Source organism: Lepisosteus platostomus, chromosome 10 (assembly GCF_059453375.1).
Source record: "Lepisosteus platostomus isolate fLepPlt1 chromosome 10, fLepPlt1.hap1, whole genome shotgun sequence".
Classification (NCBI taxonomy): Eukaryota; Metazoa; Chordata; class Actinopteri; order Semionotiformes; family Lepisosteidae; genus Lepisosteus; species Lepisosteus platostomus.
In genome coordinates this window covers 6,963,885-6,990,772 of record NC_142620.1, presented here as the reverse complement: position 1 = coordinate 6,990,772, position 26,888 = coordinate 6,963,885, and the positions used below count along the sequence as shown (strand labels likewise).

Below are 26,888 nucleotides of genomic sequence, written 5' to 3'. Positions count from 1 at the left end.
AGAATTCTTCAGAGATTGTATTATAGATAATCATGAAAAGTGTGTACTGAAAGGAAGGGGTTGTCTGATCCAGGGTGCACCATGACCCTCAGGAACTCTCCCTGTTATAAGATATAGTAGTGTGGTTAATCAGAAAAGGCTGGGCTTTCCTGTGTGCTGTAGAGCCCCAGGCACTGTGACATAGTACAGTATAAAAATGGATTGCAAAGCACAGCATTTCATGTAGTACAGCTGCTGCTGTGGTGCAATATTACCACAGTAAAAAAGAGCAGCAGGCCTGGTGTCAGCATGTTTAATTGTACGCGCGTACTCCTCTTCGCCGGGAGCCGACACCGATGGTGAACTTCCTGGCGCTTGTCCACAGTCTCGCAATGCCTGTGTCAGGAAGGCCCCTCCCTCCCCTGCCGTCAGGAGGCAGGGAACACCGCGGGCAGAGCTGCTCCTTTGTTTAGGAATAAGGCAGCTGCCTCGCTCCAGCCATGGGATCCGCAGGTCAGTGAACGCGCCGTGCACCTCGTGCTTTTCTTTGCAACTGCAAAGGCGAGATGGGGAGATGTAGACAGACGCTATTATGTCACCCCATATGTGCATGTCTTGTTAAGGCAGATATGCCATTTGTGGTGGTTAATATTGCTCTACACCTGCTCTCATTGATAAGGGAAGCATAGGCAGAGATTTCTTCTCTCACCAGCTATTGTGTTCCATTTGGGGATGTCTTGTTTACATTGCAAGCCAGCGGTTTTTTGGGCTCTGTTCAGCGGTCTGTCGTTCTTCCTTCTTCACAGTGTTGGTTTTTACCTGCCGGTGCTGTAGAAGGGGCTGACGTGTGTTTGACACAGAGGTTGACAGATGGGGGGGGGTGGGGCAGGCGGTTGATTTAGCCGACTGAGTGTTCGTCTGGAAGAGAGCCGCGCCCTGTTCTCCTGTTGCTTGGTACATGGGAGCGAGCTTGAGAGGCGAGGGGCGGGAGGTGGTGGGGTGGGTGGAGGTGGGGGGGTTTATCTCTGACTGCAAACTGCACGAGGCTAAAATTAGAGCAGCTAGAGAGACACATTGTAAGCCACACTGGGGACCTTCTCCGCACTCCTGACAGATGTGCACTTAAAAGGAGCAAGAGGAGAAATCCTTTAAGACATATGCAGCTAGAAATTGCTCCTGAGCAGAGACTGTCAGCAGTGAAGGAGGTTCAACACATTCGGGGACACGGGGCGCAGATGGCAAACAAGCCCCGAGCCCAGGGGGAGCCCCGCTTTCTCCCAGCTTAGCTCTCACTGTTGTACCAGATAAAAGCAAGACTCGTTACAAGAGTCTTCCATCGCAGACACCGACACGTGCCTTAGCAGTCTTCACAGGCAGGGGGCTGAGAATCGAGCACCCTTCCCCTCCTCTTCCTCGATCGTTATGCGGTACGTACAGTACCTCAGCATTAGTCTTGCTCTTCAGGGGTTTTGTGACAGACTGACCCGTACAGTTCCGCCTTTCCTTCCTGAGACTGTTTCAGCTCCTGGTTGTTTTATCTGCTGGTCATTCCTCTAGTTGGATGACGCTTTAGTCCGACTGTAACTGTCCAGACATGGTTAGCAACGGACTGGGAGGACGGAGTAGAGCCTGTACAGCTAAATCACAAGTATCTGATCTCCAAGAGAAGCCAAACGAGAACTAAATTTTGATGATTGTTTTAGCCTCTTTAAAGTAGATCACTTTTTAATATCTAAACATTTTTTAAAATGGATATCCAATTAGCTCTATTTAGTTTTTAGCATTGTTAATGGATTATTGTCTCTCGCACGCAGAAAAGACTTAAGATCTTTTCTCAGAGCTTCTGATTTGTAACAAATACACAACCCAACGTTACAAATGAGAGGAGGCTATTCTGCCCTGGCTTGTTTGATAGTTAGTGGCTAATTGATCTCAGGTTCTCAACTGGCCTAGGATATGAACCAGCTATCATTTAGAAGCCAGCTAGACAAGATCCCCTGATCACGGTGCTGGACCAAGTGACCTCTTGCCATTTATAACCTCTTGTATGATTGAACATTAGAAGGGGGAGGATTTGGTCTATACAGGTGATGGGCAGTATGAACGTAAAAGCTTAAGAAAAAGGGCATCGACCAATAGGAACAGCTGTTAGGCAGAGTGAAAAGCAGGTCAGTGCTTGACCTTGAGCTGTCTGCCTGATCGTGAGGACTGTGGAGAACAACAAGAACAGAGTTCTCCAAGTCAACAGGACCAGTGGCTTTCTGGGCTCAGCTGGGTTTGAGGACTCAGTCAGAACAACAGCTAGGGGTGTCCCGACGAAACAGAGTCTTCAACCAAACACTGAGATTAGGTTTTAGACTGTATCTGTAAACGTTTGCTCTGTAAATAACTATGACTTTGGTTTGTGTGCTATTTGACTTTGACACATGTCATTGTTGAAGTTAGACCAGTTGTGGGCAACCCTAGTTCTTGAGGAGGAAGAAATAATCCCCTATTAATTATTAATATTATTAATTAATTCAGTTATGTAATATATAATTCAAATACCTTTACTTAAGCATTAAATAGGGTACAGAAAAGATGCATTCAGGCATTAATGCAGCTGTATTTCATTTCGTTGGACAAAGAGGAATTGACAAGAGCTCTTTAGCTGAAAATGCAAGAAAAAATGGTAAATATTAATGATCCCATTTGCTAAAGGTTATTCTCTTTCAAGTCTTGATTACATATAATTAAATTCAAGTACCTACCACCAGTGACAGTCATTGATGTTGCTGGCCATAATCATTTCAAATCTAGTGCTGAATGCCTTCTATGGTGTTACTTTTTGACAATACATGCTATTATTTGACTGTGAAAGAACTGTGAAAATGCAAATCAGTAACCCTCATGGAGGATCGCAGGGTAGTGTAGAGGCACGGCCGATCTCAGCTCATCCAGCTCCTCTGCATGGGTCTTCCCAGGCACTCTTTGTTCTGTCTGGTGTGATAAATGATGAGCTGTAGCCTTCTTTATGAACCTTGTGTTTTGTAAGCTCCAAAACAATTTCAGCATGTTTCGTATAAGGAATATAGAATAATGGGAGAAAAAAAATTGGTTAAAAAAATCAATAATGATGAGACATGATAAATGAAACATGTTCACTTCACAGTCTTCCAGACTATCCTAATTTTTGTGTTCTCGTTATAATAATCTGGAGTAATTTAATTCATATATGCATGTGCATACTGTAGCTTCTGAGTAATTGTGCCCTTCAGGGAACACAGTCCCCTAAGGTATTTTAAAAACAATATAAGAACAGTTTTAAAAGAGATGAGGCCATTCAGTCAGTCTGTCCCTCTTGGTCGATACTAGCTAAGCGGTCCAAGGATTAGAAGTGCCATGAACAAGAGGCAGCTGCTCAGGCAGTCTTGCTCCTTGGTTAGTGGCTTATTGAGCTGAAGATTCCTGTGTTCGGTCTGAAGGCACAAGGGAATCTCCCTCAGGAATCAGCCTTTTCAACAGCCCACCCCTGCAGCCCCAGTCAGGGAATAGGCTGCTTCCCCCTGCTCTTAAATCTCTGCTGCTCGGAAGTCGTGGTCTTTCTGGGCTGTACTTCTCCAAGGCTTCCACGCCTAGCTAAAATCAAGGCCTGGAAATGTACTTAAAAATAATCACCAAGAGTACTTCTGCTGTTTTTTTTTATTACATGGAGACAGAAAGATGATGGCCTTGTTTCAGGTCATTAGCAATCTGAGCTGTCCACATGTTCCCGTCTGCCATATACTGTTTATCCACTTCGGGCAGAGAAGCTGCAAGGTATCGTAGGGAGCCTGAGGCCCATGTGTGTGACAGTAGCAGGTGCACTTTGTGCAGAGATAAGGAAGTGCGTGGTTTCATTATAGCAGTATTACAGAGGTAAAATCATCCTGCAGCTGCATGTAATCTCAACCAAATTAAAAACTGCATTCAAATGCCCAGTCCACATTGTTTTTCCTGAACTGTTTTCATCTATCCAGTTTATAAATAATGGAGATGCTTTTTTGTTAAGCACGGACTGGGCGCTGTTTATTCCTTGGAAGATTCAGCCTCAGTTTTTCAGTTGCTCATGTTCCTTTCTGAAATGAATTCTGCGTGGCTGTTCTGACTTTCACCTCCTGTCAGCGATAGAGACAAAGAGACAAAAGGCAAGGAGGTGGAGGAAGACATCAGTGCTGGAGCAGTCTTCATTGCTGAAATGTTCCAGCAGATGCCAAGACCGATCAGATTTAGACTGTAACCATGACTTGCGAGGCCTGCGATTTCAGTTGTGCAGTTCTGAGCCCTGCTGGCACCGGATAATATCCGAGAACTGCCGATGGGAATATCAAGATAACGACGAAGTGCAAGAATGCAGTGTAGCATTCAGAAAAACAAAACCTGAGTATGTGGATTGAAGAGGGGAAAATAACCAATAGACTGTCAAAGAAGAGGAAAAGGCATCCAGTTAACAGAGGGCGGGGGTGTCATCAGTGCAAAAAGCAGGATGGGTCAGATATTTCAGGCTCTACAGGGAGGTCTGTGTTGAGCCACAGGGATGACACAAGTGGCACAACCACAACAGAGCAGACAGAATGTGGTTTGCGGGAGTCTGACCCACATACTGTAGCTTGAAAGTCGCAGTGACCAGATGGGCATGTCGTTTTCTCTCCCAGCCATCGACCTGCTGTACTGGCGGGACCTGAAGCAGACGGGCATCGTGTTCGGCAGCGTGCTGCTGCTGCTGTTCTCCCTCACCCAGTTCAGCGTGGTCAGCGTCATCGCCTACCTCGCCCTCGCTGCCCTGTCCGCCACCATCAGCTTCAGAATCTACAAGTCCGTGCTACAGGCGGTGCAGAAGACTGACGAGGGGCACCCGTTCAAGTGAGTGGAAACAGAAGGGGATTGGGCAGAGATGCTCAGGGTACGCAGGGATGAGTGCACATGTGGGAACACATCTAGTGATGTCAATGTTTCAGTCTTTAGTGCAACAGGAAATTTAGGATGCCTGGGGAACAATGAGGTATTCTCTGCCCTGCGGCAGGTGCTCATTTTCCTGTCCTTATCAAGCAATAACTTCCCATCCCCTCCCCCCTTCCATGAAGCATTACACATGGGTTTAAGTTCTGACAGCTTGAGTGAGCAGTGCTCTTGATGGCAGTGATTGACGTTAAAAGTTCTAGGGCCACCCCTCCATTCCTGGTCTGTTAAGAGGTTAAACTGCAATGTTGCTGCTGCTGCCCTGGGACAGCCTCTCAGCTTGCCGTTTGCCTTCGCCCTGCCTGTGCAGGGCCTACCTGGACGTGGAGATCTCTCTGTCCCAGGAGCAGATCCAGAAGTACGCGGACAACGCGCAAGCCTACGTCAACAGCACCCTGAAGGAGCTGCGCAGGCTCTTCCTGGTGCAAGACCTGGTGGACTCCCTAAAGGTCAGTCCGGCCCTCGGACACTGTGAAGGCTTGGTGGCCAAAGTGTGCATGACCCTAGTCACCAGCTGAAATAACATACTTAATACACCACATTCTGTACACCTCGCCTCCCTCAGTGTCTGCGTCTGTGTTTCAGTTTGCAGTTCTCATGTGGCTGCTGACGTATGTAGGAGCTTTGTTCAATGGCCTGACGCTCCTCATCATGGGTAAGCTTCATTTTCTGATCTCTGCAGCACAAACCTCCTCCTTGTCCCAGCTTGCAATATGCACACTGCACAGTCTACACAGAGAACTGAAGCCATCTGTTATCCATTAATGTACTACATTCATGTCAAACAGAAGTTATCTTGAAGGTTATGCTTGCAACTGTTTTTTAGCACAGGTGACCTTGTTCCTTAAATTTTCATTTGCATTTTTCCAACTTTAAACATGACCATAACCTGATTTACTTCAGTGATCCTTTCACCAGAAATTTTCTCAAGTTGTTGGTTCTTAAAATAGGCAATCTAGAATAACTCCAGTCTAGCACCGATCTTGTATCTCAGTATTTATGTTGATTTTTCATGCACTCACTCTGTGAGAAACGTTTGTTTCCAGTTTGGCAGGACCAGTATCATAAGTACACAGCAGAATACCTCCCTTCTGCTGTACAGTACTGCTGTCTGGTCAATAATTAATGTGGAAGCAGTCTGGGGAGGACATTCTGGGAATGAAAAGTCAATGATTGCCCTCCTCGTCCTTCCATCTCATACTGTGGGAAAAGTCAACGGGTGTTAGTTTCCTACCCTTCTTTATATTACTGTTTATAGGGCTGTCAAAAGCCATCGTCTGTGTGCATCATAAACGCCACCTATGTTCAATAGAGCTGCACACACACACTTCAGGAAGGGACTGGTAACGGAGTCAGATTGTGAACTTGCGTGCAGGAGCGGACTGTCACAATCCTGGCCATTAATCAGTCTCCTCTTTTCCCAGTTGTGGTGTCCATGTTCACTATGCCTGTGGTCTATGAGAAATACCAGGTACGTAGCTGCTGATAAGTCTTTGTACTTTCTAAAATGTTATAACGGTAAAAGCAGGGTTGAGAAAGTCCCGAACTCCTCGGGTGCCTGCTCACCTTCCTGTCCCAGCCTGCCCATCCTGTCTCTACGTCCCCTCCCCCCCCCAGCCCTGTCAGTGCTCACCCAGCCCTGTTCTGTTAAGCAGCTGATCAAAGGGACAGATTCACCATCTTCCCCTAACTGCCAAGTGTTTTATTGTTCCTGTACCGAATCCAAGGGAAATCTGAATTGATCAGAATCGGTTATTGTGGATTTTGGCACAGCAGTCTTGTTAACGATGGTTAGGTCCAGGATTAGATAGCGCAGCTCCACTGCGAGACGTCATTTCTTGGTCGGCAGGAAGAGCAGTCCTTGGTTTACTTCACAGCCACGGTTAGGCAATAATTAATCTGGGCTACAAACTCCGATCCCCTTTTTCTCCTTTCTTCTGCAGGCACAGATCGACCAGTATCTGGGACTAGTGAGGACTCACGTTAACTCAGTGGTTGCAAAGTAAGTTCTTCATCCACCGTAACGCTTCTAGCAAAAGCGTCCGGGAACATTCTCTCACGAGAGGCAACTCTCTCGCTCGCTCCGTGAATTTACATTTAACCCCAAAACGTAAGGCACTCGCTTCGTTACGATAAAATTGCACTACAGTGCAGCCGGGCCCTACGATAAATCAGCACTGAAAGGCCCATGGCGGCAGCTTTGAGACGCAGGCGCGAGCAGGCCGCGGTTCACCCAGGCCCATCCCTCTCCCCTCCCTGCAGGATTCAAGCCAAAATCCCAGGAGCCAAGAGGAAGGCGGAGTAGAGCCCCAGGCAGGCGATCAGTCCCGGGAGGAAGAGCGAGCCGGAAGGGGAGTGGATGAGGAGCCCACACGCTACCGGCCAGTGGTACCGTGTGCCAGCGCCTTGGCGAGCCGAACAAACCGCAGCACCGGAGAAGCCCCCCCCCGCCTCTATAACCTTAGAGTAACTTGCAATCACTCACGTCAAGCACTCAAGTCTAGTAAGGGAATAAAAAGAAAAAAAAAAGTACTAGATGTGTTATTTTGTGTTGCTTATGAAGTGCATGTCAAGAGTCTTGAGTAATATTTGATATCTTTTAAGTGTTTTTTTCTGCTACTTTTTTAGCAGTGCTGATGAGTTTAGATGTAACCTGTGACGAAGGCTTTTCCTGCTTTAGTGCGCTGCTGCGATAGTTTAAATTGCTTCTATGTCACTAGGTTGCAGGTGGGGCTTCTCTTTATATATATATAAAAAATAGAATTGTGGACTAATGTTTTTTTTGGTGTTTTCCAGCACAAAATAATTAAACTATGTACTGATTAGGTATGGTAACTGTAGCATTTGGTTTTGTATTACTATAAGGAACTACACAACTCATGTTTTTAAGTACTGCTGTTGAACTACTAAAGGGAAGAAGGAATCTTGAGACTGCTGGCTTGTTTAACCTGTCCAACTTTGTAAAATGTTCAATGTAGTTCTTTTATTAGTCATGGACTCAACTATTTGCACTCATGATGTACTAATTAATGAATGCGAAAATAAATGTTCCTAAATGTATGCTGTTCCTCTATTTTCGCATCATTGGGGGAAGTGCCTGGTGAAACCAAACTATTGTGAGTAAGATTAAAAAAAAATAAAAACTATTTCTTTGTCTTTAGTTCAGTGGTGCCTGCAGTACTGAGGCAAGTGACCATCTATTACTGCAGGGGAAGATGTGCTTCATCTCTGCCGTTTAACAAAAGTGTTTATTATTCCAAGAGTAATTCTGCAGCCTTGCTGACCGAACAGGCTGTCCCTCACATGCCATTAAACCCTGCTTTCAAAACGGTCTCCACCTTGACTGCAGTTCAGCTGATCAAGCACAACACTAACCAAAACATTCACTTCACTCACCCCCCACGAGATTAAGATGCGATGCCCAAGCCCTGCGTGAGACCAGACAAGGAGTCTGTGTCCAGACTACAAGAGACCAGTCTTCTCCCTGCTATGGGGAGCAGCTGTCCTGCAGGGGATGAGTCTTGCATTACAGCACAGAGAGAGAGAGGCTCTTTCCTTTGGTGAAATGATACAGCTCTTGAAACCCTGGTTCACAGTCATGGTTTCCACAACACCAAAAGCCAAAAGTGATGAGACCACCCCTTCAGCCAAAATGTAAAAGCTCTCCGATTTCGGGAGGGGCCAGTCGTTTGTGGAATGCCTTGCATGCCTCTTTACAAATCGGATGAGCTCATTTCAGCAAGCGAGATGCTCGAGGTGTTGCTGTGGAGTCCAGGAAGAAACGACTTGTGTCCGTTACTGTGGAAAGGTCAATCCCCCAGCCCAGGCTGAAGTGGGGGCTGATCATCTCCATCTCTTTAGTCAGATCCCTAAAACCACATGCTTTCTCATGGGTTCATCTGCATGAAGGACTGCAATCCAAGTTTAAGGCTTTAACCAGAAAAGGTGTGTTGCTTTGTTTTTTTAAAGTGACGTTTTTTAATTCAGTGAGCAATCAAAAATGTTCCAAATCCAGAGCAAAAAAAAAGCTTCCAATGTGAACAAAAAAACAAAAATCACCCACTTCCAGACAGGACAACGTCCTCTAAAATCCACATCATAGTGTTTCGATAGGACTTCCACATCCATCTGGGGCACAGAGGCGTTTCACATTCCTCTGGCAGCGGTCTCCCTGGCCTGTAGTCCTTAGTGGTCTACAGTAACAGCAGGAAACGCCAAAGCTGCATTCATAACCCCGTTCTCAAAGTACAATCTCATGCACTTGGTGACAAAAGAATTCCATTGCAGAAAGGGAGGGTGGAGAAAACCAAGAGAATGCTTTCATCTTAAATGTTTTCAGTACAGCTACTGGAAACGCACAGCTTCCAATTAGCAGTACAAGAAACACCAACTCTGCATAATTCGGAGCCCCGCTGTGCTCCGGGGAGTTTTAGTAAGATCCCAGCTTTCCGCAGTGTCTTCCAGAGTGCACTCCTGGACATACTGGAGGTCTGAACCCTGAGACCCCCCGAGTAAGAGCAGGATCGCTCAACTGGCTTCGCTCTGGGACACAGGGGAGAAGGACCACAGCAGATCTCCATCAGGGCCAAGCCAGGACACTGTGCTCCAGGAAGAGGGGGCTGCAGGCTCTCTGCAGGAGCACAAGCAGTTACACAGAGTCCGGGGTTCTAGTGATCGAGATACTGCTTTCAAGTAAATTAAGATAAAGTTGGGGGCAAAATCTACACTGCTGTCTTTTAAAGTTATAGTACGATGTTTGTATCCAACCCCCCAAAAAAAAGTGATTTTAAAAAGCCTATCATCAGATTTATAATTCAAATCCGTTGAAAACTTTCAAACCTAGAATTGACGGAAATATGAACTTATTCAGTTCTAAAGTCAGAAGAGATGAATTTCTTGCAAATTTCTCCAGTACATTTATTAGTAATCCGACGATCTTTAAGAAATAGAAACACAATCACATGTACTTTGCTAGAGAGCCAAAACTGAAGACATTCAACTGTTCCGAGTTTTCAAACCAAGACTACCCTCTGCTGGTAGGAATGACATCCTGCACCCAGGATGGGAATGTACAATAAAATACAAAAACAAATGGTCATCAAGCTGAAACTGTCACATCCTTTAGGCTTTAACAAGCTAAAAAAAAACCAAACTCAACCTTGAAATCGATATAAAATAGGTGATCGTGATCCCGCAGTCCTCACACGTTGAGCAGTCTGATGGGGTGCAGCTGGTACACGATGCCTCTGGTCTTTCCCTCCCTGTCCTTCTGCAACAGCTCCATCTTCTGACTGGGGTCCACCTGCCAGGGACCCACTCTTTTTAGTGCACAGCCCTGGGGGGAGCCCCCTGCTGCAGCTGCAGAGAGCGGTGCCCTGAACCCCAGAAGTCACCCAAACCCCCTGTTCCCCCCAATCCTGACCATCGGGACCAGTTACGAGCCTGGGATTCTGCATCATCCAGTCTCAAAAATGCCTTCAATTTTTTGTAAACTGGGAACACCCATCCACAGCTCATTTAGATCCCAGAACAGATCCACAGGGCTCCTGAGTGCAAAGACGCCGGGATTCAGAAATAATCCTGTACTTGCAGGACCCTCGCTCCCAGCCATTGTGCTGAGCCCACCGATGAAAGCCTTGATACGCTCATCTGCACCAACCATGATGCAAGTCATCCAGCAGAATCAAGATCTTTTAAAAAAAAACCTTGAAACCTTCCTTAAATTTAATAATCTCCTTCTGTAAATACTATACCCTCCCCCCCATGCAGTTCCTCCTACAACATTGCCCAAACCACCAGCTCACCTGGCCCCTGAACCTCAACTCTGCGCACGCGCACACACACTCCAATCCCAAAGCTCACAGATCTCCATACATGGCACTGTTATTGCCAAGACCCTGCAAGTATGGCAAAGCAAAAGAACCATACGCTACTGCTATTCAACACTGGAGAAGGAGAGGTGCAACTCGTATTCCTCACTACCACCTCTATGGCATGTTTAGATGGCTACTACCTGAAGCTGTCACAACCATACGGTTGAGAACACTGGAAAAAAAAATCCAGTGGGTTTCGCCCCAGGGACGGGGAGGGAGCGCTCTGAGGTTTGAGTGCAGCAGAGGTGTACGAGCTCTCACCTGGTTCCACTTGTAGGGTTTCTCATAGTACTGTGGTGCGAGGTCCTCTCTGCTGGGGGACTTGGCGAACAGCCTAGAACACACGATCAGACAAGACGCCAAGTCGAACTCTAACGCACCAGAGCGGTGTTCTTGATGCGTGTGTGGTGAACAGCACCAGGAGGGTCCGGGGCACTGTACTCTCTCTCCACCAGAGCTGCTGGGCACCCGACTGGTTAAACATTCTTGCTTAGCCGCCTGTTTCTTCTTACATTTTTGAATGGTTTATTCTCGACAAGGAAAATAAGCAGTTCAGTAAATATGACCGTGAACATGATACAATAATTTAAAATGTGTTTTTTCTCATTTTGTACTGAAGTCTTTAGATTTCTCTCCCAGGGACGATGTCGCACTAAATAAATCCCCCTTTTCCTGAAATAATTCTCTGTATAGCCAAAAAAAAAAGAATCCAATTCTGGTTGACTGCTCTAATTATTTAGGATGGAAATGTGTATAGGCTACAATCGTATTTAACTTACAAGAATCTACCACAGGACAAAGTTTTTTTCTGATGTCAGCGAGGACGTTTTCACTTTCAAAACTAAATCAAAACTCATTCCAAATAAGTGAAGACATAAGCTATAAAAAAAATTGATAATGCCAGTACTTTCAAACAAAAAGACTTTTCTCCGATAGGAAAATCCCTGATGAAGGTTCAGACCTACAGTACTGTTTAAGGCCGAAAATATTCCAGATTTCAGATGAAAAATGTGCAACACTACTACCTCCACGAGCTTACTTACAGCTCACACCGCGGTGACCCTGACCTAACGAACTCTTCTGTGGGTGTAGGCATTGTAGAAATGGTTCTCAAAAAGGTTAAATGGAATTCGAATCCGGAACCAAACTACACTCGAGCTCGCCTGCGTGCCAATCAAGGGCTGCACCGCTGTGGGGGGCGGGTCCCACAATCCTTCAAACCCTCATGCCGTCAGGAGGCGCGGCACAAATCTGTGCGGGACGTCCCCGTCGCTCCGCTGGGCTCCCAGAGGGCCTTGCTCTGCGAACGGATTCCTTACACTTCGGGACACGGGGATCCCCTGCTCCCCACACCCCGTCCCACCTGACCAGCTGCTGGCGGGCATTCTCCCGCAGTTGGGCCACCCGCTCCTCGCCCAGGTGCAGCGTCCCGTTCGGCCCCTCGCACACCAGCTTGTTGACGGCACTGCGCAGGGCGTTGATCTGTGGAAACAGCGCAGATCACGCGCCTGCTGCGCGTTTCCTGGAATCTTGTACAAGACACACACAGTCATCGAAAATCCTCCTCCTCCTCCAATGGGTAGTAAACAATTCTCTCCCACAGACTTGTCATCCGTGCGACTCCGAGACCTACCTGCTCTTTCCCTTTGGACACTTCTCAGTCAACATTACTTCTGTCAAAGGGGTAAGTGTCGCCCTCGCTACAAAGCATTCTGGGACCGTGCAGACATGACTGAGGTTCTCAGGTTCTCTGAACAAGTGGCGGCAATAATCCCAATGAATAACTAAGAAAGGTTTTCCTTTAAAATTCCTTTAAAAGGCACTTGGGAGACCGCTCTCCCCGGAGAGGCTCGGGCATGTGGAGGAAACCCCGACTGAGGAACAGGAGAGCAAACGGCTGCGCTACCTCGGTGACGTCCTCCACGTCGAACTTCACGTCGAAGGCCAGCTCGATGTCGTGCTCGGGCAGGACGGCGGCCTGCGTCGCTCTATTCCAGCCCAGCCCGCAGAGGGCGCCGGTAAAGCAGGTCCTCTCGTCGTTGGTCCTGCGGGAGGCAGGAACACGCACCGGTCAGGGTCCACGAGTCCCTCTGGGCCCCGACACTCCCGACCCGCCCGATGTCACAGCACGTTTAAGCAGTCTCGCCAAGGCCGCGCCACACGCTTGGAGAGGGAGTCTGAACCGAGCACGATGCCGCCATCAGGACGGCAGAAAGACTTCCATCCTGGTACCACCCAGAGTTGTCCCTGAGAGTGAACACGCCACACATATAGCCGTCTCCTCCAGAGCATAGCTAATCTCCCTGGGATGCTTCCAAGATGATTCATTTTCATGGGGATGGCACTGCCTACAAGCTTCAGACCTCTATCCCGGCAATCCCTCGCCTTTCCCAGGGTGCAGCAAGGCGCACGTGTACTGTATTAGGGGTACTCTGTTTAGGACTGACTAGATCAACAACCTGGAAGAGGTGTTAGCGGGGCCAGTAGGGAGCACTCACCCAGGAGCCTGTGTGGGTCTTAATGCCCCAGTATAACAATGGGGACACTATACTGTAAAAAAAGGGCACTGTCCTTCGGATGAGACATAAAACCTGAGGTCCCGACTCTGGGTGGTCCTTAAAAACCCCAGGGCATCTCTCAAAGCATACGATTTGTTTAGCCAAGTGTCTTGGCCAAATTTCCCCCCGGCCTTTACCAATCAGGGCCTCCTAATAACCCCCCCCCCCCCCCCCATCTCTGAACTGGCTTCATCACTCTGCTCTCCTCCCCTGAGGACTGGTGTGTGGGCAGCAGACTGGCACATCATCCAGGTGGGGCTGCACACTGCTGGTGTTGGAGGGGAGTCCCCATTACCTGTAAAGCACTATATAAAAAAGTTTAAGGATTATTATTATTATTAAGATACTAGATCTCAGGCCTAAAGGGAGAAATCTCCTATTTGATGGCCGGTTGGAAGAGCGCCCGTCCCCCAGGTTAGTTTTTCAGCGCCTGTGGGGGACAGGCTGCAGCGCTCACACGCTGGGCTCTAGATCAGGCCGGGACATCACAGCGGCTTCAGAAACAAGACGGGCCCTCGACTCGGGGCGCACAGCCCCACGCCCCCGAGCAGAGACACCCACCGCAGCTCCATCGCGGGCGTGAACAGCATGCAGAGCAGGGCGGGCAGGCCGCGGACGCTGGGCAGCAGGGTGGTCTCCTTCAGCAGGACACAGGAGCCTGAGGACAGAGGGGCTCATCCGTCACGCTGACCACAGGCCAGTGGCCCCCGTTATCGGTCGCCCCGCTACTCGTAGTTTGGCGAGTATTTATCAGTTTCTGATAAATTGAGGAACCCGACATGAAAATTCCCTGCTGTTACCTCGGCGCCGTGAAAAACGACGGCGAGCCACGCAGGCTTGGATTAAGTGGATTATTTTGTATGAAAAAATATTGAAGAGCAAAACCTAGCAGTAAAATGCTGGTTGGCAACGATGAAGCACACCATGTAGATTACAGATCATCGTGTCCCAACATTTAGGCCGAGTTCTCGCCAGCACACAACACGTCGCCGATCTGAGGTTTGACCGCTAACTTGATGTGTGTGGGGAAATAAAACAACGACCCTAGAGCAGTGAATGACTTGGTTGGTTTTAACGAGATAACTCAAAAGATGTCTGTCCAAATTACATTCTTCCTTACAGATACCCCTAAGTCATTCCTCTGTAAGCTGTATTTAGGAACCGTAAGCTGGACTTCTGATGGAACCCTCTCTACTGTACTTGGGAGCTACAAGTGAAACACAGACTTAGTCTAATATGTGGTCCCCAGCCAGACTTTATTCCATTAATTCTGATGGGAAAATCCTCCTGCTTTAATGCATGGGCAAAGTTCACACTCCCACAATCCTGAATCCTCCATATTTGCAGTGATCTTACAGGGAAAAATTCCCCTTTATACCCATATTCCAGTATATCGGAATATGCCTTTATCCATTTACATTAACCTAAACGGAAACGTGCTGTAACCAGACTAGTAGTAAAGTCTGAATAAGAGCACATAAAGTACACTGCAGGACAACCTGCTTCTATCTACAAGGACCGCTGAAGCAGAGACAACAGTGACCAAACAAACGTTAATAGCTGCATCATGTTCTCTACCATGTATTTATCGTTCTGGTTGTTTCTTAACTGTACATACTATCATGATTATGTACCATTTTGAAATGCACTGTCTACATTGTGTGGTGTTGTCTGCTGTACTGTGTGCGTCCCAAAAGATCAGCACGAATAAGAATTCCACTGTACAGGAACATAGGCAATAAAACCCTCTACTCTACATCTACCCAGTATCAACACTTCTAGGAATAATGCAAATGATGTACCGGGACAAGAGCACAGATTTAGATTTGGGCTTTAAATAAGCACTTCATAAATTATTACAATGTTGGTAGGGTAAAATGAATACTGAACTTGCCCGTTTTATAATGAACCTCTTCCAAAGAGCTCATGCAAGACCCCCAATGACAGCCCCGCGATCTCCCAGCGGAGGCATGTTCGTGAGGACGAGTGTTTCAGCCCACCCAGCTTACCGGAGGCGTTGATGGTCACGAAAGCTGCGACCAGCAGCCTCTGGTGTTTGATCTGGGGAGCGTCGTTCACGGCAGCCGAGTTCACGCTGTCCTTCTCGATCAGCACGGACCTGCGGGGGAAAGACGCGCTGTCCGGCTGCCCGCTCAAAACACAGCGACACGCATCACTTCCTGCTTAGGAGAGTAACAGCCAGGGCACTGTTTAACAGAGCCAGAACAGCCATAGTAATTTCTCTGTTCTCTATTGCGGCACGACGGATTTATTAGGACAAGTCAAAGGTCGTTTATTGATGGAACAGCTAACGGAATCCAAATAATAAAGATATTCTTTATTTTTATATATTCAGCTTTAAAGAAACATCTACCATAAAGAACATGCCCATGCTGGCTAGCCAGGACAGACTATTTAAATTTAGTGCGATTGAGTGACTACGGTTAAACAATTAACCAACAGTTAAAACAACGGGCCAAGGGTGACATTTGACTGGCTAGTGGCAGAATATTGCAGGAATAATATTGTAAAACAGTGTCACAGGCTACATCCTCCAAATTTCATTTCCATCAGTCAAGAAACCCAAAATAAAGGTCAAGTCACATGACCTACAGATGCAGCCATTCAAAATGGGTGAGGTATTTCGCGGCATACCCCGGTGGGCGTGTCACAGTATCACGCAGTATCACGCGGTATCACGTGTGTCACGTGTGTCACGTGACTAACTATCCGGCGTCGCCTTGTAAAACCGCCAGGGGGAGCTTAACCTCTCATGTACAGCATTTGAGCCTTTAATTTGGAACTGTGTATTACAGCATGTTAATCATCAGTCATTAAAATGTTGGTATATATTATGAAAGCAAGATTGCTCAGTTGGACAGAAGTACACAACCTACCTTTATCAGAAATATTTATGCATCAAAGCCTTTACTGAAGATATTACTAATAGTATTAATAATGGATGACTTTGGACAAGCTGTATACTCAAAGTATAATTTCTTTAGCACATTTGTACAAGCACTTGGAATCTGTCCAAGCCATACTTTGTCAGGCATTTTGTTTTACTTCAACGGGGCATAAAAACTTCCTTGCTTTTAACAGGGCGTTTCATAATTTCTAGCTACGAAAATGATTTAAAATGCGACACCTATCATTCAACTAGAGCTTAAAATATCACAAGGAAAAATACACACCGGTATTCCATTTCTCCCTAAACATTGTAAGCTTCGAAGTCTTTAACTAACGTGAAACCGGAGTCAACAAGCATACTTTTAGAATTTGATTAAAAGGGAATATAATATGGAATCGCATATCTCAATAATTTAATAACGGTATGATTATATCCGTGTACTGCGGCAGAGCTATGTAGGGCTGTTTCGCCTGCCTGATCATGTGAGCTCCCTTGTAGCCTACTGGTCTAGGTGCGTGACCACCAGCTGGTAGGTTGGGTGTTCGAATCCAGCTGGTACTGGACTTTTCATTTTCATTTTTATTTATTTATTTTTTAATCGCGTAACATAAACATATTACCGTATGCAAACTGTACTGTATACAGTATGTATATGTATATTTAATGTCTTAACTGTGCCCGTTTAATTGAATTTAAAAAACATATTTAACACGAACATTAAGCTGCTTACATCTTCCGCCTGAGAACAGTCACCCGTTGCTACCCAACGCAGAATGGTGATTGGCTGACACCATCTGACACCCCTCTGATTGGAGAAAAAAGACGTGCTGGTGTGCTATACCAGGAAGAGGATTTCTTTCCATTCAAAACGTGTATTTTAAAAGTTTAAGAAGTAAAAACCTTACAGCGTACACAGATTTCTAAACTGATCAGGATCGTTATCTTTGTCTTATGCATAATAATGTTCACCGCTCTGTCCAGCAAATTAATAATAAACTTTATTTTATATAGCGTTTTAAACGAATAAGAAATTAGATTGCTCATAAACCTAATCACTTGCTTTTTCTTTTTATTTAGGCTCAGATTTCAACTATAGATCGTATTATTAATAACCATAATAACAACCAACCAACAAAAACAACCATATAAACATAATGGTGGTGCTGGACCTTCCAGTTTTATTTATTTATTTTTTAATCGCGTAACATAAACATATTACCGTATGCAAACTGTACTGTATACAATCTTAACTGTGCCCGTTTAAGTATTGAATATTCATATCTAATTTTACCACTGAAGGGAAATCTTAACATAAACATACAGTATATGGCTGGTCTCGGTACTTTAAAGAAAAAAATACGCACCAGTATTCCATTTCTCCCTAAACATTGTAAGCTTCGAATGAAACCACTAAATAAAGACATAAATATAGAAATCTTAAGATTTGTTTTATTTAATGTTGGTAGCAGGATGAACTGTCAGAGTGTATATTTTGTCGCAAAGTTGCTACAAGATGTTAACAGTGAAAAAGGTATTTAGAAATGAGTTATTTCAAGATGAAAAAGAAAACATACACGAAACATGGTTTCATTACGACCAGAATCGTTCTTGAGATATTTTTAACTTGATTTACAGTATTTGAGAGGTATGTCTTAACACCGATACTACAGTGCTTAAGTACTGCTCACGTATATGTTTCTAGGTTTATATTATGCATTTCATACGGTCAAATTACTTTTGAGCAACTAATAAGAAGCGCGAAACGGTATGCGTTTTACTTTCGTTTTGTGCTGGGACCCGTGGATTGATTAGAGATATCAAGTACATACAAGTCATTTTTTAAATGTTGTAGTTCGTCTTGAAAAAATGTTACGAGTACATCATCTATCAACAATTACACAGGTTCTGTTTCCATATTGCGGATTTTGGTTAGGTACAGTATTATCAAATCCACTGGCGCTGTGTGTTACTTTACTGAGTCCCAATCTGTGATTGAAACCTGTAAAACCGGTTTAATTCGTCACAGCCAGCACTCTTCAGGTGTGAGGGTCTTCTGAATGAAATGCTAAAATGTTTGTGTATATTCTAATGGTAGTGGGGGCAGGGTGTGTGGGAACAGGTTTGTTCTTCACACCTGAAACATTTTCTCTGAAAGGATTTTCTTCGAAGTTTAACCGATCTTGTTACAGCATGTTACAGTTTACTATTATTAACCATATTCATTTTAAGTGCTTAATGTAAAATCTTGTAAAAATATATTTTCATTGTTCAAATATACATTAATATACATTAAGTCTGACTATCATATAATAAGTTAAATACAAAACTAAAGAAAAAATAGGGTTAAATATAATTCAAAATATTTTGCTAACAATGTTAACTGTTTATGAATAATAAAATGTATTAACTAAGGAGTAGGATGGCACAGTTGTTAGTATGTTTTTTGTTTTGTTTCTTTTTCATAAATACAACAGTAGTACCTGATGTCTCAGTGGCTTTCAAAATTAAATTATGCATGCAAACCTGTGAACTAGAAAGATAACTAAGATTTTAATACTAATTAAATGACCGCGGGCACTTCCCACCCCCCCCCCTACATTCTCAAAGTAGAACAGACTAACCTTCTAATGAAAGACGGTCCACCCCCCACGGACAGTAAAAGTGCCCACAGGCACTTAAACTTAATATGGTCAGTAACGGTAAACAGTAACATGGTAAGAAGGAGCACGTACAAACGTTTTCGAAATAACCACATGTAAGACTCTGATCCTAAAAATGTTTAGGGAGAAAGTGGAATACTGGTGTGCTTCCAGAAGAATCAGTATGGCTCAGAGATTAAATAAAACTTCACAGACATTAACGAAGAGCATAACGCGTGTACTGTATACACTGCAAGTACAACCCAACTCTCTGCAGGAGTGCTGGCTGTGACGAATTGAACCGGTTTCACGGGTATTTTCAAAGTAGGAGGCGAGATTTCCAGCGAAAGACACCCCCCCCCCCCTCAAAAACCCAGTAAATACAGTACTTACTAGTTAAAGGCTAGGCTCTCGACTACGGCGAAAGGAACCCTTCTTTCATTAGAAGACAATGAACATATTTTAGCCCTGAATGAATTAATAGCAAACATGGTTTACATAAAAGACATTTTTCCAAGAAAGTTTAGCCTTTGTCACTAATGAAACCACTAAATAAAGACATAAATAGAAAAATCTTAAGATTTTTAAAATACATGACTTTGCTAAAATTTATTTGAAAATAAAAACAATTACAACCGCCAGGGGAGAGAGAGAACAGGGGAGGGATGTTGGTTTTGCATAAGGGGCGGGGCTATGGAAAGTAGGTATGTTTGGGAATGTGTAGTTACATGTTCTGGCTGTTTGTGAATTATCGTTGTTGAGTATGGAGTGTTGAGGTATTGATTTTGTGTAATGCTTTATGTTGAAAATTGAGGTGGATTTTGTTTATGATAAACAGGATAAACTGGGATGGGAGGAAGGTTTGGTTTTGCATAAGGGGCGGGATTATGATAATTGGATGACTTTGCGAGTGTAAAATGGTTTGATTATTTGATTTTGTATTGTGGTTGTTATCTATGTTTTTGGTTGGTATTATGTTTATATGGTTGTTTTTGTTGGTTGGTTGTTATTATGGTTATTAATAATACGATCTATAGTTGAAATCTGAGCCTAAATAAAAAGAAAAAGCAAGTGATTAGGTTTATGAGCAATCTAATTACTTATTCGTTTAAAAAGCTATATAAAATAAAGTTTATTATTAATTTGCTGGACAGAGCGGTGAACATTATTATGCATGAGACAAAGATAACGATCCTGATCAGTTTAGAAATCTGTGTACGCTGTAAGGTTTTTACTTCTTAAACTTTTAAAATACACGTTTTGAATGGAAAGAATCCTCTTCCTGGTATAGCACACCAGCACGTCTTTTTTCTCCAATCAGAGGGGTGTCAGATGGTGTCAGCCAATCACCATTCTGCGTTGGGTAGCAACGGGTGACTGTTCTCAGGCGGAAGATGTAAGCAGCTTAATGTTCGTGTTAAATATGTTTTTTAAATTCAATTAAACGGGCACAGTTAAGACATTAAATATACATATACATACTGTATACAGTACAGTTTGCATACGGTAATATGTTTATGTTACGCGATTAAAAAATAAATAAATAAAAATGAGAAGTCCAGTACCAGCTGGATTCGAACACCCAACCTACCAGCTGGTGGTCACGCACCTAGACCAGTAGGCTACAAGAGAGCTCACATGATCAGGCAGGCGAAACAGCCCTACATAGCTCTGCCGCAGTACACGGATATAATCATACCGTTATTAAATTATTGAGATACGCGATTCCATATTATATTCCCTTTTAATCAAATTCTAAAAGTATGCTTGTTGACTCCGGTATCACGTTAGTTAAAGACTTCGAAGCTTACAATGTTTAGGGAGAAATGGAATACTGGTGCGTATTTTTTTCTTTAAAGTACCAAGACCAGCCATATACTGTATGTTTACGTTCCAAAATTAATATCGTTTATGGCCTTCACACGCGTTACAGTATGCTCCTATTCTTTTTATGCTCAGCTACTAAGATTTCCCTTCAGTGGTAAAATTCAATATCTACAACGGGCACAGTAAAGACGTTTACAGTACAGTAAGTCTTTCTACGACAGACCAACGGACCACGAGTGCCCCTGTCGGTCAACCAATCACGCACCGCGGTATCGCGTGTCATCTTTCCTGCGGTATCTGTACTGCGGTGTCTTTACCGCGCACTTTGAATGGCTGCATCTGTATTACTGCTCCTTAAGGCTAAATCTTAAAACGACATCAGACCATGAGGCACCACGAGACCCCTCTGCATAATTTAGTCTAAAAATTTCCCATAAGCCTCTGCAACTCCCCTCAACCTCACCAGTTTCTATCCAGATGACTGAATTTTAGAGGCCTATGAAAATTCAAGAGGTGTCCAGCCACTTAACTCACTAGAAAATAGACTATTTAAAATACACTAAAGGGGCAGCCAGACACTGGCAGCGCTCGTGAGCTCCGAGCAGGACCAGAAGACCCCCAGCCTTACTTGTAGTGGGTGATGCTGCTCATGGGGTGGAAGGTGAGCTTGTGTGGGCTGGAGGGTCCATGCACTGGCACCTGCAACAAGAGACGGCAACTCAGGGCTCCAGGCTGGAGGCAGCCAGTACTGCCAGCTATTCACACTTACTACCAAGAGGTCTGTGGTGGCCAACTAAAACACTTTCATAATATCCCCGAGAGGCGCACCATTTTCACTGGCCTAAAAACAGTTCTGCGATAGCTAGACGGATCTGGGAACTTTTTTTAACTCGCGCAACATGTACACAAATGAAGTCTGATAAAAAAAAAAAATGGTATAACTGGTCAAAACAATGCAACAGAGAGCAAAGCCCCCCCGATCATGCGTCTCGGTACCTTGTACTTAACACAAGAAGATGGAGCCTTTGAGAACGTCTCCAGCAGGCTGTCGATCAGCTGCTTCTCTTCCTCTTTCCTGCTCTTCCAGGCACTGCCAGTGGAATTGGGAAGGAACGTCCCTTCTTCCAGGTCCTTGTACAGAGACATCAGGATCTCGTGGCTGTGCTACAGTGGGGGGGGGGAAGGTGACAACACCGTGAGGAACAGACACCCAGGCACGGGCAGCAACTTTCAACTAGGCACTGCCTGGTTCCAATTCCTGAATACATCTTTCAAAATTAATATAAAACTTAACATATTTCAAAACTCAGGAAAAAAAAGCAACTAATACTGCTGGTCGCAGAAGGTTCCAATTCTCTACAATACCGCTAGCAAGACCAGAGCCACAGCACCGGTCACAGCCCGGGTCTCCGGCAGGAAGTCCGAGGGGACCAAGCGCACAGTACCTGGGACTCCAGGCTCTCCTCCGCCCTCTCGGCGTGGCCCTCCTCCAGCAGGACCTCGGCCACGCCGGCGCTGCCCGCGTGGGAGTTCGCGAAGAGCTCGACGCGCATCACGCCGTGCAGGACGGAGAAGAGCGAGGCCATGAGGGTCTGCTGGCCGGCCAGCGCGCTGAAGCGCCTCCGTGCCCCGCTGCTCCAGCGCCCCCCCAGGACCACGGACCGGGCCGAGGGCCGCAGCCTGCAGACCTGAAACTCCTGGGCCTGTGGGGGGGGAGGGGGGGGGACGCAGGTTACACCAGGGAGGAACACGCCCCTCGGTCTCGAGCAAAAGGGATTCCAGGCTACGTCCAAGCACTCCCGACGCAAATCAAGAGCGGGAGCATTCTGGATCTGAAATAGGGGGCACATTCTTAAAGCCGTCAATCACGAAAGAAGCTACATTGCGGGGGCGAACGTGCTAGGAGCTTTTAACTGACTGCCAGAGAAGACGACTGGCAGATCGCGTTCACAGCAACAAAGAGGTCTTCAAGGAGCTGAAAGGCCAACTCTCGTCGCCCATCCGCCCTGCGACGGTCTTCTGCTTCTCTAGCCGGAGCCCGGTACCTGAAATGGGAGCGCCTGCAAGTCCTCAGGGAGTTCCCTCAGACGATCGGCGTTCACTTTCGTGGTGTTGCCGTAATCGACGAAGAACACCTGCCGCAGAAAAACAAGAATCCACAACAGCACTTGGGAGCTCAAATGCCTTAGACCCTCAGGAACCGCCAGCACCTGACTTGCCCTGTTCTAGGGTCTCGGACGTGTTGCACAGCAAAGCTAACGCCGCGCAGTAAATGCTCGTTTCAGAAACGGCGCAGTGTAGCAGTTGGCTGGTTCGGTTAGGTTCAGTGTTGCAAGAGCAGGACCACACCTCCACACTGCTGCCAGCCACTTGCAGGACCTTGGCCCTGTAGTACTGGCCTTCCTTGGACTGGTCTTCCGCGAAGGGGGCCAGGCAGAGCATGCTGGGATAGAGGGAGGTGGACAGCGGCTGCAGCTCCTGGCAATTGATTGCTCGCGTCAGCCTGTGCTGCTTCTCCAAGCTGCTCTCGTCTGCTCTGAATCCCCAGAAATGCCCGACATCTACCACCTGTGATCAAAACACAAGGACAAAAACACACAAAGCTCTTAGACCAGGAGCAGGCTTATTCCTGAAAGCACAATGCAAATCTAGAACGGGAATATCACTGCTATGGAGAAGTGAGGCAACTTAGTTACCTTCTCAAGCTTTCAGAAAATAAATGGAGTTTATCTGGGGCTGGAAAAGGTCAAAGGAAGCTTGGTAAAAAGCTGAAAGGGGACATTTCTGGTTTTACTTCTGCACAGGCCAAGATCGTGGCACAGGGGAGGACGGTGCTGTACATTAGCTCAGCACTGCCACAGTATGTGCACACAAGTTCCACTTTCTGTTTCATCTAGTGACATGGTGCCCTGGCAGATGTATAGTAAACACCAGGTCTTCACACACGTGTCTCCCAGGGTGCAGAAAGCAGGCTTGGTACCTCTGTGATGCTGACAATGAAGTCTGGATGGGGAGGTAACTGATCCAGGTCAATGGGATTGCTCAGCATGTCCACAGGAAACGCAGTGTTTTTCTTCAAATCCACATTCACCCTGGGACAAACAGCAGACGCTGAGCATGCAGTATACGTGAATGAATAAACGTATTGAGTGTCGGTCACCTTAACATTGGTTCTATTTTAGGACTCACAATTAAGAGCCTCTGAAACCCACAGTATGCCCACACTACTGCTGCTCCAAGGATTCTCTACAGCCACACCCTAGGTCTCAAAGCACTTAAGTGTCCACAGTACAAGCAGTAATGTACCTTTTAAACCATTGGAGAGATTTTATTTAAACAAAAGGATAAGCAGCTCAAAGCTGCTAAAGAGTACCATACACAGGAGCACATTCACTGAGAACTTGGGGAAAAAATTCACCAGCAAAAAAAAAAAAGTCATTCAAATTGTAAATGTCAGGTCATTTTCTACCAGGGCTTATTTACAAGATTTCAGCTCAGTCACATGGTGTGCATCCCTCCCTCACCGTCCTCTGATGCTAGGCTAGCTAAGCCAAACAAATCGTTCTCTAAAGACAGCATTGAGCTGTAGATCTTTATTAAAGAATTAAACGAAATAGGGCACCACTTAAATATTTTTTTTTGTTCAAAGGACAGGATGGCAGAATATTTTCCAGTGCCATTCTAATATACTCTGGGCAGCAGGTCCAGCTGGAAGAGAGGGGGAGGAAACCCCCCCCAGTCCCGCTGGGCCAGTCTTGGGCAGCAGAAGAACAGGGCCCTGCCGCACAGTCCTGTCCGAGATGCAGATACGCCTGGACAAAACTGAACGTGTTCTTCAAAGCGCACAACACAATGAAGAGCAGAAGTTGAACCGGCGGGCAGTACCTGCAGGAGCGCAGGGCCGAGACGGCCCTGTGGGCGAACCGGGCCTCCACCTCCTCGATGGGGTGGACGGAGAGCTCCAGGGGCACGCGCAAGTTCGCCATCCGCAGCGCCAGCGTCACCTCCGGCAGCACCTGCGCGGTCCTGGCGCCGCCCCGGGAGAACTCCAAGTAGGCCCTGGTGGCAGGACCGACAACACCGCCCCTGAGTCTTCCAGAGCCTGGCTGCGGGAGAGGGACAAGGCCCGAGCGGGCAGAGGCGTGCCGCGCGGCGGAGCCCGGTCGGGCATCTCGCACGTCATTTCCACCCGCTCGTCCTTCAAGACTGGCCGTGATGGTCTCGAGCCACGGCCCGCTGAATAACCCCTGGACCACCCCACGAGTGAGAGCCGAGTGGGCACGGGTGGCGAGGCGATTTAACCAGGAGAAAATGCTCAGAATCTGGTCTTAAATCACATCAAGTGATCGATGGAAACCCGCCTGCATGGCGCCATCCTGGGATGTCACCTGCTGTCCTTCCTGTGGGCCCACCCCGAGGTGACAAACCAGCAGGACAAGCTAATCACGCCTGTTCTTGCCAGGCCATCTAGCCCTCCGAGACCAGTTAACAGGTATTGTCCAGACTGCCCAGGCTGTGTGACGGAATGGGCCAAAATCCCACACAACGGCAGCTGAAACGTGGCGAGAAGCATGCGTCACGGATGGGCGGCTTCTATTGCTTCCACCAGTGGTCACACATGCAACTGGCCTGCGAGCGTCACCGCGGGAGCGCCGCTGATTAATCAACGATCGAACAGGGTAACGAACTTAAACATCAACTTGGTCGACGTGCTTTCTTTTCCTCAGTAATTACTCAAGTCCCGTTAATGAAACCTTTGTCAGATCCTACTTCTACGAAGCTGAAGCCGCGCTAGATGACAACTAGGAGTGTTGTTAAAGTGCCCTTTCAGCAAAATAAGGCCCCAGGGAGGCCACCTTGAGACAGGCTCGGCGAGAGCGCAGGTGGATGGAAAAGAGACTAGACCCACAATCACCCACTGGGGGGGCAGAACGGCCTCACACACGGCACCCCCCCCTCACCTGGAGCCCTCAAACGACATGGCCTTCACCTGGCCACACTGGCGGAACAGGGACTGCAGCTGCTTGGAGTACAGGAACCCATAGGGGGGCATATTCCTCAGCTGCAGAACACAGGAAATAAGGAGTCACTTCCAATACGCACACGCAGTCGGATTTTTTTCAGGCTTCATCAGAAACCGCCCACCACCAATCAGAGCAATGTGAAAGCCTTGGTTAAGGAATGTAATCAGAGGCGCTGTGCGTTACATGTGAGTCACAGCCAGGGTGTCAAGGACAGCGGTCCTCCTTACCAGCACGGTGGTTCTGGGATCATTTCCAGACAGTTCTTTGGAGGCCAGTTCTTCATCGATCGCCACCACGGTGAAATAGTTGGGGTAGAAAGCTCCAGCAATCACAATCTGAAAGGAGAAAATGCCAGCGACTGCACGAGGAGGGGTCAGACGGTTTTAATGTGAAAGAGCCGCCCGATCCGGGGACCGACCTGCAAGATGAAGGTGTGCACGAAGGCGTTCTCGGGGTCGGAGGGCGGGGGCGCGCTGCCGACGTGCATGTTGAACTGGGAAACGCGTTTCTTCAGATCCTCGTACAGCTCGGCCACCTGGACAACGGCACCCGAGCTCGTCAGGGTCACCTCGTTAACACCCCGATCAGCTTACTGGCACAAGCAGACCCTTCTCCTGCCCACACGCCTAACACTTCTGAGCTTCTCTTTCCCATTTCAACCTCGGCAGATACCGACAGATAATAATGGAACACAACTAAGAAGCTGCAATTGGAAAAAGTATTACAAGACTACACTTTTGATGCACAACAGAAATGCCAGGACACAGATCTCTGAAGACATGCTTTAGGGCTGGAGATTAAGATCTTTTGGTCGCTACGAGCCTCGCGACTCTCCTCCAGTACCTCCCGAATCCTCTTGATCTGCACGCAGTTCTCCTTGCCCCACTCCAGCTCGTCCTGCAAGAGCAATAACCCAGACTTACACTCCGACAGCAACCAGAAACGTTCCTGTGCTTAGGCTCACACACGGAGGACACTATACTTCATGTATAGGCTCTACATGGCTTGGCACCTCGGTACCCATCTGATTTCTCTTCCTACACCCCACCTCACAACCTTCGTTCATCTGTGGTCTCCTGTCTGTCCCCGAAGCTCATCTA

At 46.6% G+C, this 26,888-nt stretch overlaps 2 protein-coding genes across 8 annotated transcripts in view; one reads left to right on the top strand and one right to left on the bottom strand.

The window, feature by feature from the left end:
- rtn1a (reticulon 1a) overlaps positions 1-8,016 on the top strand; it is a 61,141-nt gene extending 53,125 nt beyond the window's left edge. For 3 of the 4 annotated variants that reach the window (XM_088647810.1, XM_088647812.1, XM_088647811.1), the window contains 6 exons: positions 4,653-4,860; positions 5,267-5,405; positions 5,542-5,611; positions 6,381-6,427; positions 6,900-6,958; positions 7,219-8,016. In XM_088647810.1, the coding sequence (XP_088503936.1) occupies positions 4,653-4,860; positions 5,267-5,405; positions 5,542-5,611; positions 6,381-6,427; positions 6,900-6,958; positions 7,219-7,261 (566 nt within the window). In that variant the 3' untranslated portion in view covers positions 7,262-8,016. Of the gene's footprint in view, positions 1-377; positions 493-4,652; positions 4,861-5,266; positions 5,406-5,541; positions 5,612-6,380; positions 6,428-6,899; positions 6,959-7,218 lie in introns of those variants that run through there. The other variant, XM_088647813.1, reaches the window with a different exon arrangement.
- Positions 8,017-9,848: 1,832 nt separating this feature from the next.
- The window catches only part of tdrd9 (tudor domain containing 9), a 44,698-nt gene continuing 27,658 nt past the window's right edge, over positions 9,849-26,888 (bottom strand). For 2 of the 4 annotated variants that reach the window (XM_088647794.1, XM_088647793.1), the window contains exons 20-36: positions 26,632-26,685; positions 26,207-26,323; positions 26,016-26,123; positions 25,726-25,826; positions 24,650-24,823; positions 23,745-23,856; positions 23,114-23,332; positions 22,810-22,899; positions 22,210-22,467; positions 21,761-21,928; positions 21,393-21,463; positions 15,397-15,506; positions 13,949-14,045; positions 12,736-12,874; positions 12,193-12,311; positions 11,091-11,163; positions 9,849-10,258 (exon numbers count right to left, since the gene is read on the bottom strand). In XM_088647794.1, the coding sequence (XP_088503920.1) occupies positions 10,157-10,258; positions 11,091-11,163; positions 12,193-12,311; positions 12,736-12,874; positions 13,949-14,045; positions 15,397-15,506; positions 21,393-21,463; positions 21,761-21,928; positions 22,210-22,467; positions 22,810-22,899; positions 23,114-23,332; positions 23,745-23,856; positions 24,650-24,823; positions 25,726-25,826; positions 26,016-26,123; positions 26,207-26,323; positions 26,632-26,685 (2,112 nt within the window). In that variant the 3' untranslated portion in view covers positions 9,849-10,156. The remainder of the gene's footprint in view (positions 10,259-11,090; positions 11,164-12,192; positions 12,312-12,735; positions 12,875-13,948; positions 14,046-15,396; positions 15,507-21,392; positions 21,464-21,760; positions 21,929-22,209; positions 22,468-22,809; positions 22,900-23,113; positions 23,333-23,744; positions 23,857-24,649; positions 24,824-25,725; positions 25,827-26,015; positions 26,124-26,206; positions 26,324-26,631; positions 26,686-26,888) is intronic. The other 2 variants (XM_088647795.1, XM_088647796.1) reach the window with 1 other exon arrangement.